We start from the raw sequence: 16,434 nt of genomic DNA on the forward strand, positions 1-16,434 counted from the left end.
CTGGAGGTCAGTCCTTTGCCCCTGTGACCCTGCAGCTCCAGGCAGCCTGGACTGCAGAATCCTACCTAACCTTTCACACCCCGGGGAGTATTCATATGCAGCTCCCCTGACTGGTAGGTGTGCCAGGGCCTTGCTGTGTGGCCCTGGGTCAGTCACTTTTCCTCTCTGCTGCCCTCAGGTGGACTTTATTAAAGCCTCCTACCCAAGGCTCCAACTTTCTCGGGTGTATCTGCTACTTCTACCTCATGCCACTTCCGAAAACCAGTTATTGTTTGTGTACACCCCTTTAACTAAGGCCCCCTGGGGCAGGGGCTGGTCTTTTCAGGCCAGGCACAGAGTTGGCATTCAATAGTTGTTGAATAAAATGCTTGAATGGATGTAAAAAAGGGGGTAGGACTAGATCGGGGGTGACATACATGTGGTGTGCATGCCATTCAACTCCAAATCTGTGGCAGACAAGATGACTGAGCAGACGTTGCTAGCCAGGTGATGGCCTCCAACACTTTCTGAAGTAGCATCACCGCCCTGTTGTTCCTGGGCTGAACCTTTCTGGCCTTTCCAGCTCTGAATCCTCTGGCCTGGGGCTGTCCTCTCTTTGTAAGGAGAGACAGAGTGGCTCACTTGTCCCCATCACTGAGGACTGCTGACTTAGTTGGCCAATGACTCCCGCCCTAAGTGGGGCTGGTGAAGCAGTCTCAGGCAAGAGGAGTACGGCTGGTTCCAGGCAGCACTTTCCTCTCCTGGATATACAGCTTGGATCCTGCCAGCTCTCCGAGACCAGCCTGCCAAGACACAGTGTCTTTGTCTCCAAATGTTCAACACAGCAGAATATTTTAACCTAATCAACCTCTTGGGGAGGAGGTTGTGGTTTCTTCTCTGCTTCTCTGCAGAGAGGGGAGACCTACCTTTTTGCTTGGTCTTGGAGTGGAATACCCTTCAAATCTGGTCATGCCCCATCCCACATTTAAATTCCTCAGTAGTTCCCTGTGACCCTCCAGATAGAGTCGAAGCACAAGATGGCATTCAAGCCCAGTATGGACCTGACTCTTGACTTGGCCTCAGCCTCTCCCCATACACCCTCTTCTTTCGGCACACCTCACTGCAGCCTGCTGCTTCATGCCGCCACACCTCTGCATGTGCTGTTCGGGAATCTGCTCCACCAGAACATTCTTGCAGTACTTCCATGTCATCTTGGAAAGCTTTCCTTGACTCTTTCCTCATTTTGAAGCAGCTCTTCCTCCCTTGGATCCCCATCACACCCTGAGTTTGTCCCATCACAGCACTGTCTGCGCTGACTGTGCTGAGTTGTTGCTGGTCTCACTAGACAGTTCCCTGCGGGCACAGGCCACGTCTGGCTCATTCACCTCTGCTTGTGCCTGGCACTCGGGAAGAGTGTATAGAATGAAATAAGGTTCAAAAGCCCAAGCTAAAAAAAGGAGAAAGGAAAAAAGCTCAAGCTGCCTTTCATACTGCAAACTAAGCACTCCATCTTTCTTCTGCCAGCAAGCCCCTGGCAGCAATCCAGACTCCCCGTCACTCATGACCAGGACTTGGGAGTCTGTTTCTGCTTTCCCCCTTTCTCATCCGTGTCTCTGGAACCACTTTCCTCCTCTTTATTCCCCAAGTTACTGTCCAAGTTCAAACCCTCTTGCCTGGCTGGCCTCCCAGCTTCCAGACACCACCTGACTGGCTTTCTTGAGGAGTAGTTCTGAGCTCCACCCTCCTCGTCTTCAAAAACTTCTATAGCGCCCCGCCCTAGTTTTTGGCTGATATTCAAGGCCTTCCCCCTCTCGCCTTCTCAAGTCTCAGGCCTCAGCCAAACCTGGCTGTCTTCTCTGTCCCTAAATACTCCTTTACCTTGCCTCTGTGTCCCTGCCCACATTGTTGCTTCCACTGAAATGTCAAAACTTCAGCGCCACTTCCTCCAGGAAGTCTTATAAATGCCCAACTAAGAATGATTGCTTTCTCCTCCCTGGTTGCTTTAAGTCTCCAATTGGTATTTTTTACTTCCTGCTGTGAAAGTTGATACTCAAGTGTTTTCTTCTTCCCCCATTTCCTGGAAGGGTGGTCTCTTCGAGGGCACACTCCTTGTTTAATTCAGCTCTGTGTATCTATGGTGCCTCCACATAATAGGAGCTCACTAAGTGTGGGTTGGATGAATGCCACTGAGGTGTGTAGCCATTTTCTGGCTTCTTTCTGGAGAGCTTAGGAAGGTACTATGTAGCAACAGAGAGCAGAGATTAGCCCCCAACCAACTCCCCCGTTCAGCACTACTGAGTCCCCTGGGGCCACTCACCGATGCAGGTAGGCTCCTGGGAATCCCAGAAGGGCTGGGTGGCGTTGAGACAGGTAAGGAACCTGGCCCCCTTCAGCTGGTAGCCAGTGGCACATTGGAAGCGGGCACTGCCTCCTGGGTGGAGGCTAGTGACAGTCACAGCTCCATAAACTGGACGTCGGGGAAAGCGGCAGCTCAGGAGATAGGCTGCAGAGAGAGGATGGGTGTTGTGTGCATGTGTTTGTGTTGAGGGGGTTGTTGAGTTATAGCCAGAGCAAAAGGGGCCTGCCTCAGCCTGCCTGGAGGTGTCATTTGGCGCCAGAGGAACCATCAGCAGTACTGGAAAAGAGACGGATACTTCCTCAAAAGATGCCTGTGACATTTCCAGCAGCCTGGGCTGGGTAGTGGAGCAAGCAGAGTTGGAAGTTAGGAGGCTTGGGTTGTAGCCCAAGCTTTCTAACACTTTAGGCAGGTTACTTAGCCTTTTTGTGTCCTGGTTTCTTCATTTGTTAAATGAGTTTTTTTTTCTTTAATGGTTGTAAGAAGATGCTACAAAGTATTTTTTTAAAGTTTTTATTTATTTATCTTTAGAGGGGAAGAGAAGGAGAGAAACATCAATGTATGGTTGCATCTTGCATGTCCCCTGCTGGGAACTGGCCTGCAACTCAGGCATGTGCCCTGACTGGGAATCAAACCACGATCCTTTGGTTCATAGGCCCATGCTCAATCCACTGAGCTACACTAGTCAGGGCTGTTAAATGAGTTTTAAAATGCCAGTCCAGCTCTGGCTGGTGTGGCTCAGGGGCTTAAAGTGCCGGCCTGTGAACCAAAGGGTCATTGGTTGGATTCCCAGTCAGGGCACATGCCTGGGTTGAGGGCCAGGTCCCTAGTAGGGGATGCTTGAGAGATAACCACACATTGATATTTCTTCCCTTTCTTTCTTCCTCCCTTCCCCTCTCTCCAAAAATAGATGAATAAAATCTTTTTAAAAAATGCCAGCCCACCTATAGGGTTATTGTGAGGAAAAATAGGATAGTGTTTTATTCAGCTTGGTATCCCTGGAATCCAGCTGATAGTACTTCTTCAAAAATGTTACTGAAAGACTTGTAAGTGTGAAAGCACTTGAAATGGTGAAAACCCTATACTGATATATTTTCCCATAGGAGACAAATATGAATTGCAACAGGAAAGACTGAAGCCAGACAGTAAAAGTTTCCCAGTGTTCATTGAGAAATACTGAAAAGCTTGATGGTAAAGGCAGTGGACTTTTTAAAAGACAGGATGGGGCAAGGGCGGGGAAGCAGAGGATGCCTTCAGGGAAGTTTGGGAGAAGGGGGACAAGTTACCCTGGGATACTTGGTAGCTTTTGAAATTGTCATACCGAATACATCCGAAAGGTGGCAGCAAATCCTACAACACAACCTGGCCAATCCCAACTTGGGGCCAAGCTGAGGTGGTAGCCAAAAGTAGGGCGTCAGGGCTTGGATCTGAGATGTGAGGAAGAAGACCTGGAGGGGTCAAGGAGAGAAGCCAAGAGAAGGCTTGGGCTACAGAGTCTGAAGACCCTTGGGGGTGGTGGGAGGGATGGGGACTGTCTAGACTGAAGAGCTGCTCTTGGGTCTTGGGGTAGGGGGTGCAACCCTTACTGTCGGTACCAGGTGGATGGAAAGAGAGGGCCAGGCAGGGACTCTGCTAGCCTCTGTGGGCCCTTGTGTAAATAGAAAAAGGAGCTGCCTCTGGCCAGACCAGGGAGATTTTTTTTTTTTATCCTGGCCTTAGTCATTAGGTCTGTGAAAGGGGAAGGATGATACCTACTTTTCCCTTCCAAAAAGGGTCCTTAAGATAATGGCCAAGGAGTGGTCACTTGTGATTGACAGGCAGCACAGGGCAGAGTTTAGGATGTGTGCTCTGGGGTCAGATGGCCCGGATTTGAACACAGGCTCCCGCACTTGCTGTGGCACCTTGGGCAAGTTACTTAACTTCTCTGTGCCTATTTCCTTGTTTGCCCACCTATCTAGAGTATTGCATACAATGTTGTTATGTGAGAGGTTAAGTGAGTGGACAGATGTGCAGTGCCTAGCACAGAGCAAATACTGAACGCACCAGCCTGCTATTGTTTGTGATTTTCATGAATAAAAGCACCTCACATCGGAACGCACCTTCCAGCTTCTAAAATGCCTTCATACTCTTCTTACTTGATGTCTATAATATAGTTGGGAGGAAGGCAGGCAAGGTAGCATTGATCAATTCATTTTCAGATGGGAAAACTAAGGTTTAGAGAGACCGAGGGACTTGTCCTGATCGCACAGCCAGTAAGTGGTAGAGTGGGCACTTGAAGCTCCTGGCTCTAGAGCCCACTTGCTTTGCATCCCCCCACCCCCCCATCCTCTTCTCCAGGTGAAGTAGAGATCTGGGCTTCGGAATCTGAGAAACCTGAGAGTAGCAGGCAAGGTTGACCTGGGTGGTTGTTCAGAGTGGCCACTCACAATGACCTGGGAAGAAACTCTAGGCCAGGCTGGGATGGGCAAAAGTGTATAGGGCACTTTGCCCAGCATGGAGGGTGGGACACCCAGGAAGTTCTCAGCCATGAGCCATATGTCATGCTCATCACTTGTACCTATATCTTCCCTGTGAGTTCTTATCACAACTCTGGGAAGGGAGGTCCCCCTGTTTCACAGATGAGGAAATTGGCCTGGGATAAAATGAGCAGGATGCTGGGAGCAGACGACACAGCCCCCAGACTCCATAGTGGGTAAAGTGCCAGCTCCACAGGACAAGCTTCATCCTGTTGTCATGACGACCATTCCCGGAGTGCCTGCACCACTGCAATCTGTTGAGCTATTTTCTCCCTGGCATCTGTTTCTGGAGCCAAGTCCAGTGCCAGGCATGCTCAGGAGGGAGGAGGGGGATGCCTGGGAGGGCCCTCTGCCTCCTCACCCTGCCTGAGGCTGTGGGAGGGGAGTTGGAAGTTGGTTCTGCAGGTGAGGCCCTTGTGGGGCCCCATGCTTGTGATCTCCAATGTTATGTTGGACAGCTCCAGCAGGAGTGTTGGTACTAGGACCCTTACTTCCTCTTCTGGCACCCTTTTTCTCCAGCCCAGGGAGACACGTGTGTGAGCACATGCTCTTCCTGTTCCCATCTCTGGGATCAGGGCTAATTACAGCCTATAATTAGGGGAATTACACTCATTAGGGAAAGAGCTGATCATTGACAAAAACTGGGCTGAAGAGGGAGGGCTTCTGGGAGCTGGACTAGCTCTCCCAACACCACCCCCATTTGGGGTCTGCTCTGTGTTTCAGGGTCTTCAACTTGCTGCCTTTCAGCCACCTCTGGCCCAACAGAGAGGAGGTCCCGGGTTTTGTGCAAAGGAATTTGCAGCAAGAGAGGTTACCATGGCGTGAAATTATGCCTGCTGCTTAGGATTGATGGGCCATTAGGGAGGCTGTCTGGGCCGCCTACATTTTCACCCTTCCCTCAGCTCGCCTCTTGCCTCTGCCAAGCCCCTAGCCAGCCTCACCGCCATATTCCCTGCTGCCATGCCAGGCTGTTCCCCTAATTTGGGTAGTGAGGCCAGGAAGGGTGAGTGAATCCTCCTTAGTGGGTACTAAACTTCCACATCTTCAGAGGAGTGCCTGCCCTCCTCCCTAGGCTGTAGCCCCCCCTCAGGGCTGCGGAAGTGGTGCGTGACAATTCAAGGCAATCCTGTAGCTGTTCACACCAATTATTTCTCTATTAGCACTCCCAAATCTGAACTGTGTTACCCTGTTGTAGCAGTGCAAGGGATCAAGAAGGCCATGCTGGGGGTAAGAAGGAGGGCAAGGTGGATGCTGATGGGAAAGGGGCATGGTCCCAAGCCCCTCCTCTTTTCTCCATCCTGCCAGCTCTTTAATACTAGTTTCCTTTATGGAGCATGTGCTAAGCACTTGAGGTGCACCATTTTGCTTAATCCTTATGACTTTGTGAAGTGGCTTGGTCTCACAGCAGAGGAAAAGCAGAGTTAGAGAGGTCAAATGATCCGTGCAAGGTCAACAGCCAGTGGGGAGGAGATTCAAACAGAGATTTGCTGAACTTCTGAGTCTGTGATTTTACCATTATGCAACGCCATTTCGCTACTTCTAGAGGTGTTCTGGAGCCTGAGCCATATCTATGGTATGTTCAGGAGGCCAGGGTCAGGAAGGCCAGGCTCGTAGCTAGGCACCTCTGCATACATCATCATTGTCAAGCCCCTCAACCTTTACCCCTTTGCATTTGGGGAGAGAGCTTATATCATTATTTCCTGTTTAAGTATCTGTCTCCCCCTAGATTTTGAACTCCTTGAGGGCAAGAACTTGGCTGGTTCATTTTGATATTGCCAGTGTCCAGCACAGGCTCAGCAAAGAGCAGATGCTTAGGAAAAGTTTACTGGGTGAATGAATGGCCATAGGCACATCTGGGGGTTACTCAATCCTGTGTAAGTCCCTCTTCAAGACCAGTTCTCTGCAGGGTGGTAGGGAAGAAGGTTCTAAAGGTGTTAGATGTTCAATTCTCACCTGTAGTTGTACACAGCTTCACCAGGCACCTGTGCTGTATGTTATTACCCTCTCCCTCTTCCCCACCCCGACACTTCAATAGCACCAGGAGGGCAGCTAGTCTGGGCCGGTTCTTCCCTCTGCTGCCCAGTCTTACCTTGGTAGTGGAAATGAAAGGTGCCAGGCCCTGCAGGTGGTGGGAGGCTCTGGAACCTCAAGGCTGCTTGGTGGGTGGGGCTGCGGATGACTTGGCCCCTCAGCAGGAAAGACTGGTTGGCCAAGGGCAGCGGGTCAGGTCCCCCCAAGCTCTCCACAGTCACCATCTCTCCTTCCCGTAGGCTGATGTTCTGGACCTGCCGGTGGAATAGACAGAGCGAAGCAGAGCAGTCAGGCTTTCCCCTGCTGACTGAACCCTGCTGGCCTTAGGTTCCTGCAGGCCATAGGCCACTGGCATGGCCAGTCCTCAGGGTCCTTTGGGTATTGAAGCCCCCAGGCCCTGGGCTAGGCACTTCAGTGCAGGAGGAGCTCATTTTACCTTCCCAGTAATCTTGTGAGATGAGATCTGAAGTTCAGAGAGAGTGAGTAAATTATACAAGGTCACACAGAGATTATTAGCAAAACTGAAATTTGTAAGCATGTCTGTCTCAAAGCTTTTCAACTACACCAGCTGCTTCCTGCTTCCTGTCCCTTCACTTTTCTGGGCTCAGTTTTCTTGTCTATAACAGCAGTCCCCAATCTTTTTGGCACAAGGGACTGGTTTTATGGAAGACAATTTTTTCGCAGGGGCGGGGAGGGGTACAAGACAGGAGTTGGAGCTCAGTGGGTAATGTGGGAGAAACTCTTCTTGCTGGCCCGCCGCTCACCTCCTGCTGCGCAGCCTGGTTCCTAACAGGCCACGGACTGCTACCAGTCCTGATCCATAGCCCAGGGGTTGGGGACCCCAGATCTATAAAGTGGGGATGGAATAGGTGAGTTGAGCTAGATGGTGTCCAAAGGCCTGGCTAGCATTATGAGACCTCAGACATCAGGTCCGTGTGCTCAGCTTCCACTTGACGTCCCCTGTTAGATGCCTCCCAGGCACCCTACATCCATTTGCCTCATACTGAGTCACCCTCCTCCTGCAACCAGCAGCTCCCCTGGCTCCCCATCTCGGAATAACCTCACCATCCACCTGCATGCCCGAGTCAGAAACTGGCATCTTGTCTCCTCCCTCATACCCTCCTCCCTCAATCCAATCAATCATTCAGTTCTGTGAATTGGACCCCAAATCTATTCACTGCTCTTCACTCATACTGCCAGTTCCCTGGCACCTCACTCTTATTGCTCACCTAGACCTCTGCAGGAGCCCCCTGGCTGGCCTCCCTGCCTATAAGGCTTAACCCACTCCTCCCTCCGCATCAATATTCTCTGAACTACAGCCAGTTCCTAAGCCCCAGCCTGTTGCTGAGCATGGTGCTTCTTTGTTTAAATCCTCTGGTGGCTCTCTGTTGAGCCAACAAAGCCCACAGTATCTGGTTCAGCCTTCTTGCTGTGGCCCCTGGAGGCCCTGTCCAACTTGGCCCTTGCTGACTGCTCAGCCTGGCTTCACACCATAAGCCTCCTGGACGTGCAGCTACCATTCTGTTCTCCCTTCTACTCTCAGTAACTTCTTTTTCCGGTCCTTCCCTCTGGCTGTCATGGGTCCCTCTGCCTCCATCCCAATCCTCAAACCCTTAATTCCCTGGTGCATCCTTCTAGGCTCCATGCCTTCTACATTCAGTTAACCGAGCATTGGACAGCAACAGACTGTATCGAGGGGAAACAGTAGTATGTCCTGGCACCAGGAGCACTGGATTGGGAGCCCAGAAATCTGAGACCCCTATACACTTGGATAAGTATTCTGACTCTTTGAGCTTCAGTTTCCCCATCTTATAAAATGCCTTTGCTACTCAAAATGTGGTCCAGCAGCATCTGCATTACCTGAGAGCTTGTAAGAAATGCAGAAGCCCAGACCCCACCTCAGATCTATTAAATCATGCTCTGCATTTTAATGAGACTCCCAGGTGATTCGGAAGCATCGCCTGATCTACATGATCTTCAGGGTCTCTACCATGTTGCTCTGAGGCAGGGCCTTCGAGGGTTAGCCACCTGGCTAGTTAAGCAGCAACCAGTGAGTCACCAAGTCTCTCCCAATTTTACCTCTCAAATATTCCAGCTGGTTCCTCCTCTCTATCCCTTCCGATCAGTCTTGGCTCAACTCTCCCTCACCTGTTGTTTCTCACCTGGAGAATGGCTTCCACACCTCCCAACCCCAACTCATCTCCCACGTCCCCGCTGTCTCAGATCCTCAGCTCTGATCATGCCTCTCTCTCACCCAAATGCTGTTGGTGACTTCAGATTGCTCAGATGACAACGTCCAAACTTCCCACATTGCAGTTGGCCTCAGTGGCTTCGCCAGCCTCATATACCTGCATTGCAGCCACAGACTTGCCTCACTTGCCACCCTCTGGGTATTTTGACCTATGCAGGACCCTGCACCAGAAATGCCTTCCCTCTTCTTCTCCTGGTGAAACTGGTCATCTTTTCAGATCTCAGGACCATCACCTTCCAAGCCAGGCCAGTCAGATCTTTGCTTCGTGATCTCTCCACCTGTCCTCTACCCATCTCTCTATTAAAGCCCAGGGTGGCATTTTGGGTCACAACGCCTTCTTCACTGACAGTCTCAATGAAGATGCGTGGGGAGAGGAAATGTGTGGGCTGCTGGAGATACAGTCCTCTCCAGATTCCCATGAGCTGAGAAGCCAGAGGAGGCTGAACCCAGCCATGTACTAGGCTCTGGGCCCTTTAGACCATGGATACCAAGAACAGATGTGCCCTGAGGACTCCCCTGACTGGGTAAAAAGACCTGGTGGGTCTTTGGGGCCGAAAAGAAAGCTCAAGAGAGGGTGCTGGGCCAGAAGTGCCTCCTCTCCACATGAGGAGTTCTCCACCATGGCATATTTGGGTGGAGGCTGCCTGACCATCTGCTGCTGACATCCTTCGGGGAATTCCTGCTGCAGGCGGAGGCTGGATGAGGTCCCTTCAAACTTGGAGATTCTGTGATTCTAGAGTTGGGCAAACAAGACTCATACACGTGGAATCTGCAATTATCGAGAGATGCCAGGCAGCATATAATTCTGCCGTAAGTGGCACTGAATGCGTGCAGCCGGAATCCTCTAGGGGGAAGTGAAGGGGTGGCAGGCTCAGGAAAAGTGCACAGAGCAGGTGGGTCTGCGAGTGCCTTAAGTAGGCAAGACTGGGAGGAGGAGGAGGAGGGAGTGAGGAAATTCCTGCTGAGAAATGACTAAGGAAGCAAAGGCAGAGAAGTAGAAATGAATTTAGCATTTTCCTAGTTCCCATAAACACCCTTTTGACCTCCAGCTTCCAGCTCCTGACCCTGCTGCTCTGCCAGCAGCAGCAGCAGCAGCGTTGCAACAACCATTTACAGAGCACCTGTAACTGTTGAGCCAGCCTTATACTACTTATGGGTATTATTGCATCCTCACCACAATTGTATACGGTGGGTGGTAAAATCTCCATAGGTAAACAGAGAGGCTAAGGAGCTTGCAAAAGGTCACACACAGGTGTTAAGTAGCAGAGTCTTGCTTCGCTGGGGGCAATGTTGCTCCTTTCCTATCAACCTCATGGGGCTGTCACCTGCAGACTGACAGACTTCCAGACATCTTTATTCCCAGGTCCCAGGCTTGCCAGGTGTAGCAAAAAGGAGAATCTTGGCCTAACCTGGCTTTTCACAAGATGTTGACATTTACATTCTCACCAGCCATCCTCCCCTCCAGAAGCCTGTCAAGGTGGGAAAACTGGGAGCTGATCTGGGGAAGGCAATGCCCCCTTCAGCTAGCCTGACTCCTAGTCCAGCCTGGTGGTAAGGTTTGTGATGAGCAGGTGGAACTGAGTGAGCCCAGGTTGCTTGGGGACCACAGCCAGAAGGTGCTCTGTTCTTAGCCAGAGACTGCCTGGTCCTTTGGGTTTCAGGGATCCACTTGCAGGCCTGCTGCTGTAGTTGGAATGTAATCTGTTGCTTGTTTAAGGGCCAGGCCTGACAGGGGCCAGACAGGGCTGGGTGTTGAATAAGGCTGGTGAGAAGTCTCGATGCAATTTTCAGGCACCTGCAGAACTTGGGAGACAGATTGAAATGTCAGCTCTGCTTATGAGGGCTGTCTTCCCATATCCCTAGCTGGTGACAAGAGGGGAGCTGGGGCCAGGCAGGGGGTGGAGAGAAGCAGAGGGAGATGAGGACAATTCCCACAGGACTCTAAATTGTCTAATACTAACCATTGGGTCAGTTCAAGGAAGGAAATGTAGCTACTGTGAGGGGACTGACTCTTTCCTGGATGGGAAGTGGGGAGATTTCAGGTTGCCCTCTGCCAACCCCCAGATCATCACCCTTGACTGGCCTGTCCACCTTCAAGGAAACTGCCAGTCGGGTCTCTGGAACATGCCTGAATGGTGTAACTCAGGTGGGATAGTGCCACAAGTCTTTGCACACAATTGCCCTAATATGACTGCACACAGCTGTGTGAGCTCAAGGATGACTGTGTGTGAGCCCCACTCCGAGCACCTGAGCTCCCCAACACTGGAGCTGACCCTTTCCTGGTCACCAGCACACACGTGTACTCTGACATAGGCCCATTTGCATGCACACAGCTCCCTCAAACACATGTCCTGGCATGAGTGTGTTCTCACGTATGTGCGGTCTCTCATATTCATGTGCTCCTTGCCAATAGTAGAATCATGATTTTTCCCATGAGACCCTTTATACTTTTCAAACCTCTTTTACACCCATTATCCTCTCAAATCTCATAAAACCTCAATAAGGGGTGCAGGAGAGGCTGTGTTTACTTCAACTGTGTAGATAAGTGAAACACTTAATCAGAGAAGCTGAGATGTCCTCTTTGCGGCACAAAGTAATTCCGAGGCAAAGCCAGGACTCCAGGCTGGAACTCCTGGTTCCTGGTCCAGTGTTTTGCCTTCATGCGCGGCACCCCAGGTCCCTCTCCCAAACTGGGAGAATTCCAGGTGGGTGTCCTATAGGAGCAGGTAGGGCTGGGCCAAGAAGAGGGGTGAGAGGTAGAGCCCCCACAATGTTCCCACCTGAACTCCCTCTTTGGATTTGCCACATCCAGGCTAATCTGGGCCAGGCAAAGGACAGCGGCTCTTAAGTGCTGGGATCAAATCCCAGCTCCATCACTGGCAAGTTGAGAGATCCTTGGGCAAGTCACATGACTTCTCTGAACCCAGTTTCATCTGTGAAATGGGATAATCATGTTCACTTCATGGGGTTGTGAGGATTAAGTTAGATCCTGCCTATAAGGGGCTCAGCACAGAGTGGGCACAGCACTAACAGTTCCTTCTCTCTTTCTTTTTTTTTTAAGATTGTGTTTATTTACTTTTAGAGAGAAGGGAAGGGAGTGAGAAAGAGAAGGAGAGAAACATGCCAGAGATACATTGATAGGTTGCCTCTCACACAACCCCAGCTGGGGACCTGGCCCACAAGCCAGGCATGTGCCCTGACTGGGAATCGAACCAGCGACCTTTCAATTCTCAGGCTGTTACACAATCCACTGAGCCACACCAGCCGGGGCTGTTTCCCTTTTTTGAGGAGACCTGGGTCCTACCCTGGTAAAACCTGGTAAAAACAGTGAGCTGGCTGTGGACCCACCCCACCCTCAGGTCTGCCAGAGCCCTGCCTGGGAAGCACTGTACGTGGGAGCCACCCTCTCTCGGGCCCAGGTTCTGTAGCTGTTAGGAAGCAAGAAGCAGAGTCAAGGGCCCGATGTGCCACTGTCCAGTCTGGCCTATGAAGAAGGTTTCTGAACCAAGAAAAAGGAGCCACGCTCAGGACTGGCTGGGAGGTGCCTTCTGTATCATCTGGTTCAATCTCCTTTTACAGAGAGGGAAACTGAGGCCCCCAAAATGCCAGGGGCTTAGTCCAGTTGCCAGGAGATGGGTACAGAGCCAAGACTGGAACTTCAGTCCTATGTGACAGCCTCTGTGCTGGCGTCTGAACTGATGCTCCTTCACAGAGCCTTATGGGGTAGGGTCTGCTTTACGGATGGAGAGAGGGGCCTAAATGCACGGGGTTGGAGCTGCCTGTATCCTGTGAGCACCCTCAGATGGACCTTCCAGGAGCCAGCAAGGAGGGAGTTGCCGGAAATCTCACCTCACTGACCTACCACCCTACTCCTGGTGTCCACATTGGCACTGGTCCTGATCTGGCCTAGAAGGGCGGGGTGGCTTGGCCATCAGACTGGCAGCTGGCCTGGCATGGAAGAAGTATGTTCACTCCAATGGGGCCACCTGGGGCACTAGAGCAGGGATGGTGGGCAGCTGTGCCTGGGCTCCAGATGGTACAGGGAGCAGCCAAACCAAGATGGGGGCTGGCAGTGGGAAGGCTCTTGGAATGCCAAGCACAGTTTGAGGCATGCACCAGGCCCAGAAAGGCCTGGAGACCCCAGGGGAGACTGGCTGCCTGGAGAGGAGGTGGACCCACATGGCCTTGTGCCCACCAGTCCTAAAGGGGCCTCTCTGGATCTCAAGAAAGAGCCCAGCCCAGTGCCTGAACCCCTGCTGAAAGAAGCAAGACTTCTCTGACCTGCTGCTGTCACGGTAGGCAGCTCAGACCCTGGGTCTCAGCACCCACAAAGAGCTGCAGTGACCTGAAGGGAGGTGGGGGACAGGGCACGAAACAGGTTATGAGGGGTTGTGGTCCAGAGCTGGGCTGTTAGGGATTCTGGAACCCCTGAGGCTGCTCCTCAGGAAAAGGAAATTAAAAGTGTCTTGCCCAGGGCCCCAGGCTTTAGCCAAGGATGTGGTCCCATGGCAGGGGCTCAGCGTGAGGTCAGGCTGACCTACACAGGGGTGCGATTTGTGGGCCCTTAGGATAATCCTCTCCTCCCATGGTTCCTCCCACCCCTCTTGCCCAGACTCCATCCCTTGTGCCTATCCTTAGCCAAACTTGTGAGTTCATGGAGGGGCAGGCTGGGACTTACTCGCAATGGGCAGAGGTCACAAACCTTTCCCCAAGCCTGAAGGAGCAATGGGCTGCCTTCCAGGCCTTCTAGCTGCCTCACTTATCCCACCTCCAGTGCCCAGCATGGCCTGGACCCCTGCCAGCCCTGACTAGGCAGGAGGATACTGCTCAGGCCTAGCCTCTGGAGGGAGTGTAATCCAGAAGCCCTTCCGCCTACTTCCTGCTCCTGTCTGAAAACTGCTCTGCGGCCTTCAAGGGCCAGTCTACCATAGCTGTTGCCTTCCAGCCCAGGCTTGGCGGCTGACCTTTCTCCTTCAGGTCCTAGAGCAGGTTTTGTCACCTCCTGAAAGCCTTCTTTGACCCCAGCTCCAGGCTGGCAAAGTGTACCCCATTCTGGAATTCCCACAGTCCCCTGTGCTTCCCACCCCCACCCCTATCCCCAGCAGCAGGGAGCATTCTGTGGTCATTGTTTACGACTTCTGTCTCCTCCACTTACTGTGAAGTGCTGTGTTCCCAGCCCCTAGCAGAGAGCCTGGCACCAGGTAATTGCTCAAGTTATAGGTGCAGAATAAATTCATTCATAAAAAACATTAGTCAGTGATTAATGGAGTGACCTTGGGCATTACCCCCCACTTTTTAAAAAATATTATTTGCTGCCCTAGCTGGTGTATCTCAGTGGATTGAGCGCGAGCCTGCGAACCACAACGATCGCGGTTCGATTCCCAGTCAGGGCACATGCCTGGGTTGCAGGCCAGTTCCCAGCAGGGGACTCACGAGAGACAACCATACACTGATATTTCTCTCCCTCTTTCCTTCCCTTCCCCTCTAAAGTTAAATAAATAAAATATTTAAGAATATATATTATTTGCTGGTCTTGATTTTTCCAACTAGCTTTTTGGTATCGGTGTAGAGTGTCACCAAGTGGCCTGTGTGGTGCAGCCAGGAGGCCTAGGTAGGAGTAGAGGTTGCCTGAACTGGCCCTGAAAGAACAAGCTTAAGTCCTGCTTCAGCCGGGCTGAGTCTGTTCTTTCCCCTCGACCCTCCCTGTCTTGGCCTCAGACTGTCTCAGGCCACCAAGACCCACAAGGTCCCCAGAGAATCTCCCCCACGGTGGCGAGGTGGAGGGTGGGGCCAGCTTCGCCTGCCACATTTCCTGACGGCCATCCAGGGCTGTGGCAGGTCTTCCTCTCAAGGTTGCCTGGTAACGGCTTTTGCATTCTGATGATAAAAATGTGGCAGCAGACAACAACAGACATGGCTTACATGAGGGGGTGGGCATCAAGGGGGTAGGCTTGTGCCCAGGCCAGGGCCGGGGCAGGCAAAGCCAACAACTTGCTCCTTTGTGGAAAGTACCAGGACTGAGCCCAGCCTCACCCAGTGGGCTTCAGTGGGGTTGGTAGACTTAGGGGCAGGCGGAGCTAGTCTGCAGGGGGTCACCCAGCCTGGCATCTGCCCCTGCCAACCCCCTTCCCCACACCTGCAGCTGGTGCCTTCCACCTGGTGATCCACAGCCTGTGCTACCTCTCATTAGGTGATGATTTTACATTAATTACCTTAATTAAGCAGCACCGAGTGCTACTGGCTCGGGGTAATGGTGGCTGTTCCTAATTACCCTCCCAGTCAGCCTAGAGTGGGGGGCACAGGGCTTGACAGAGCAGGATGGCAGTTACAGAAAGAAGGGGAGGGGCCTGCTAGTGGTGGGAGAGGGCCCTCACCTCTGCAGGGCCTGGCTCAGAGACCTGGACCTGACACCCTCGTCGAGAGGGCCGGAGGTGCTGCCCTAGGACAGGTGTAGCTGGCTCTAGGCCCAGATACAGGGGCTTTGGGACACGTGGGGAGCTGCTGGGGAATGGGGAACAGGTAGCACTGCCCTGTTTCCTGGACTCCTCCTCTTCCCCTTTTCCTGTACTCCTCAGTTCCTTCCTAATTTGTCAACTGTCACCTCCTGCTTTCCTTCCTTCCTGTATTCAACTGTCCACTTACTCAGTGGAGAACCCATTCTGGGCTCCTTATTCCAAGGTACTGCTCAAGGCTCTCACAGCTTAGCGGGGGAGATGGACAGCTATAAACAGAGTGACAGAAGGCAGAATAATATCTAGGATGGGGGATGCCTCAGGCTTTGAGGAGCAGGAGAGAATTCCCAGAGAAGGTGATGCAAGTGTTCAGTGCTAAGGGAGGGGACAGTAGGACAGCTCTCCCAGGCAGAGGGCCCAGCATGTACAATTGGGGCTTGAGGAGGAAGTTGGACTTGGCCCGTTCAGTTAGCTGCCAGCAGTTTAGTGCAAGAGTAGAGAACAAGGGAGGAAGGGGCTCAAGATGGGCCCAGAGGGGCTGGCCTTGGGGGAGGATGGATTGCATTTGAGAAAAATGACTGCAGTGTAGATGAAGGTAGGATAGTGGGGACATGCATGCATGGGGTGACCAGGAGGTAGTCACTATGTGATCTGGGGGAGGGTTGGTGGAAGCTGGAGGGTGTAGCAGTTGTGGGAATGGAGGGGAGAAGCAAGCAGAGCTGAGTTTAGGGGAGTGTCAAGGTGACAGAATGTGGGTGTGAGCTGAGGGGACTAGGGGGGGGAGAGGGAAGGGCCAAGTTGACCTCACGTTGCACAGTTCCAAGGTGCCATCCACAATGCACTGCAGTG

At 52.2% G+C, this 16,434-nt stretch overlaps 1 protein-coding gene across 2 annotated transcripts in view; it reads right to left on the minus strand.

The window, feature by feature from the left end:
- The window catches only part of SEZ6 (seizure related 6 homolog), a 45,193-nt gene that overhangs the window by 5,971 nt on the left and 22,788 nt on the right, over positions 1-16,434 (minus strand). For both annotated transcript variants that reach the window (XM_037070085.1, XM_037070086.1), the window contains exons 4-5: positions 6,941-7,136; positions 2,297-2,482 (exon numbers count right to left, since the gene is read on the minus strand). In XM_037070085.1, the coding sequence (XP_036925980.1) occupies positions 2,297-2,482; positions 6,941-7,136 (382 nt within the window). The remainder of the gene's footprint in view (positions 1-2,296; positions 2,483-6,940; positions 7,137-16,434) is intronic.

Source organism: Sturnira hondurensis, unplaced genomic scaffold (genome assembly GCF_014824575.4).
Source record: "Sturnira hondurensis isolate 20B ecotype Veracruz unplaced genomic scaffold, ASM1482457v3 Scaffold0018728, whole genome shotgun sequence".
Lineage (NCBI taxonomy): Eukaryota > Metazoa > Chordata > Mammalia > Chiroptera > Phyllostomidae > Sturnira > Sturnira hondurensis.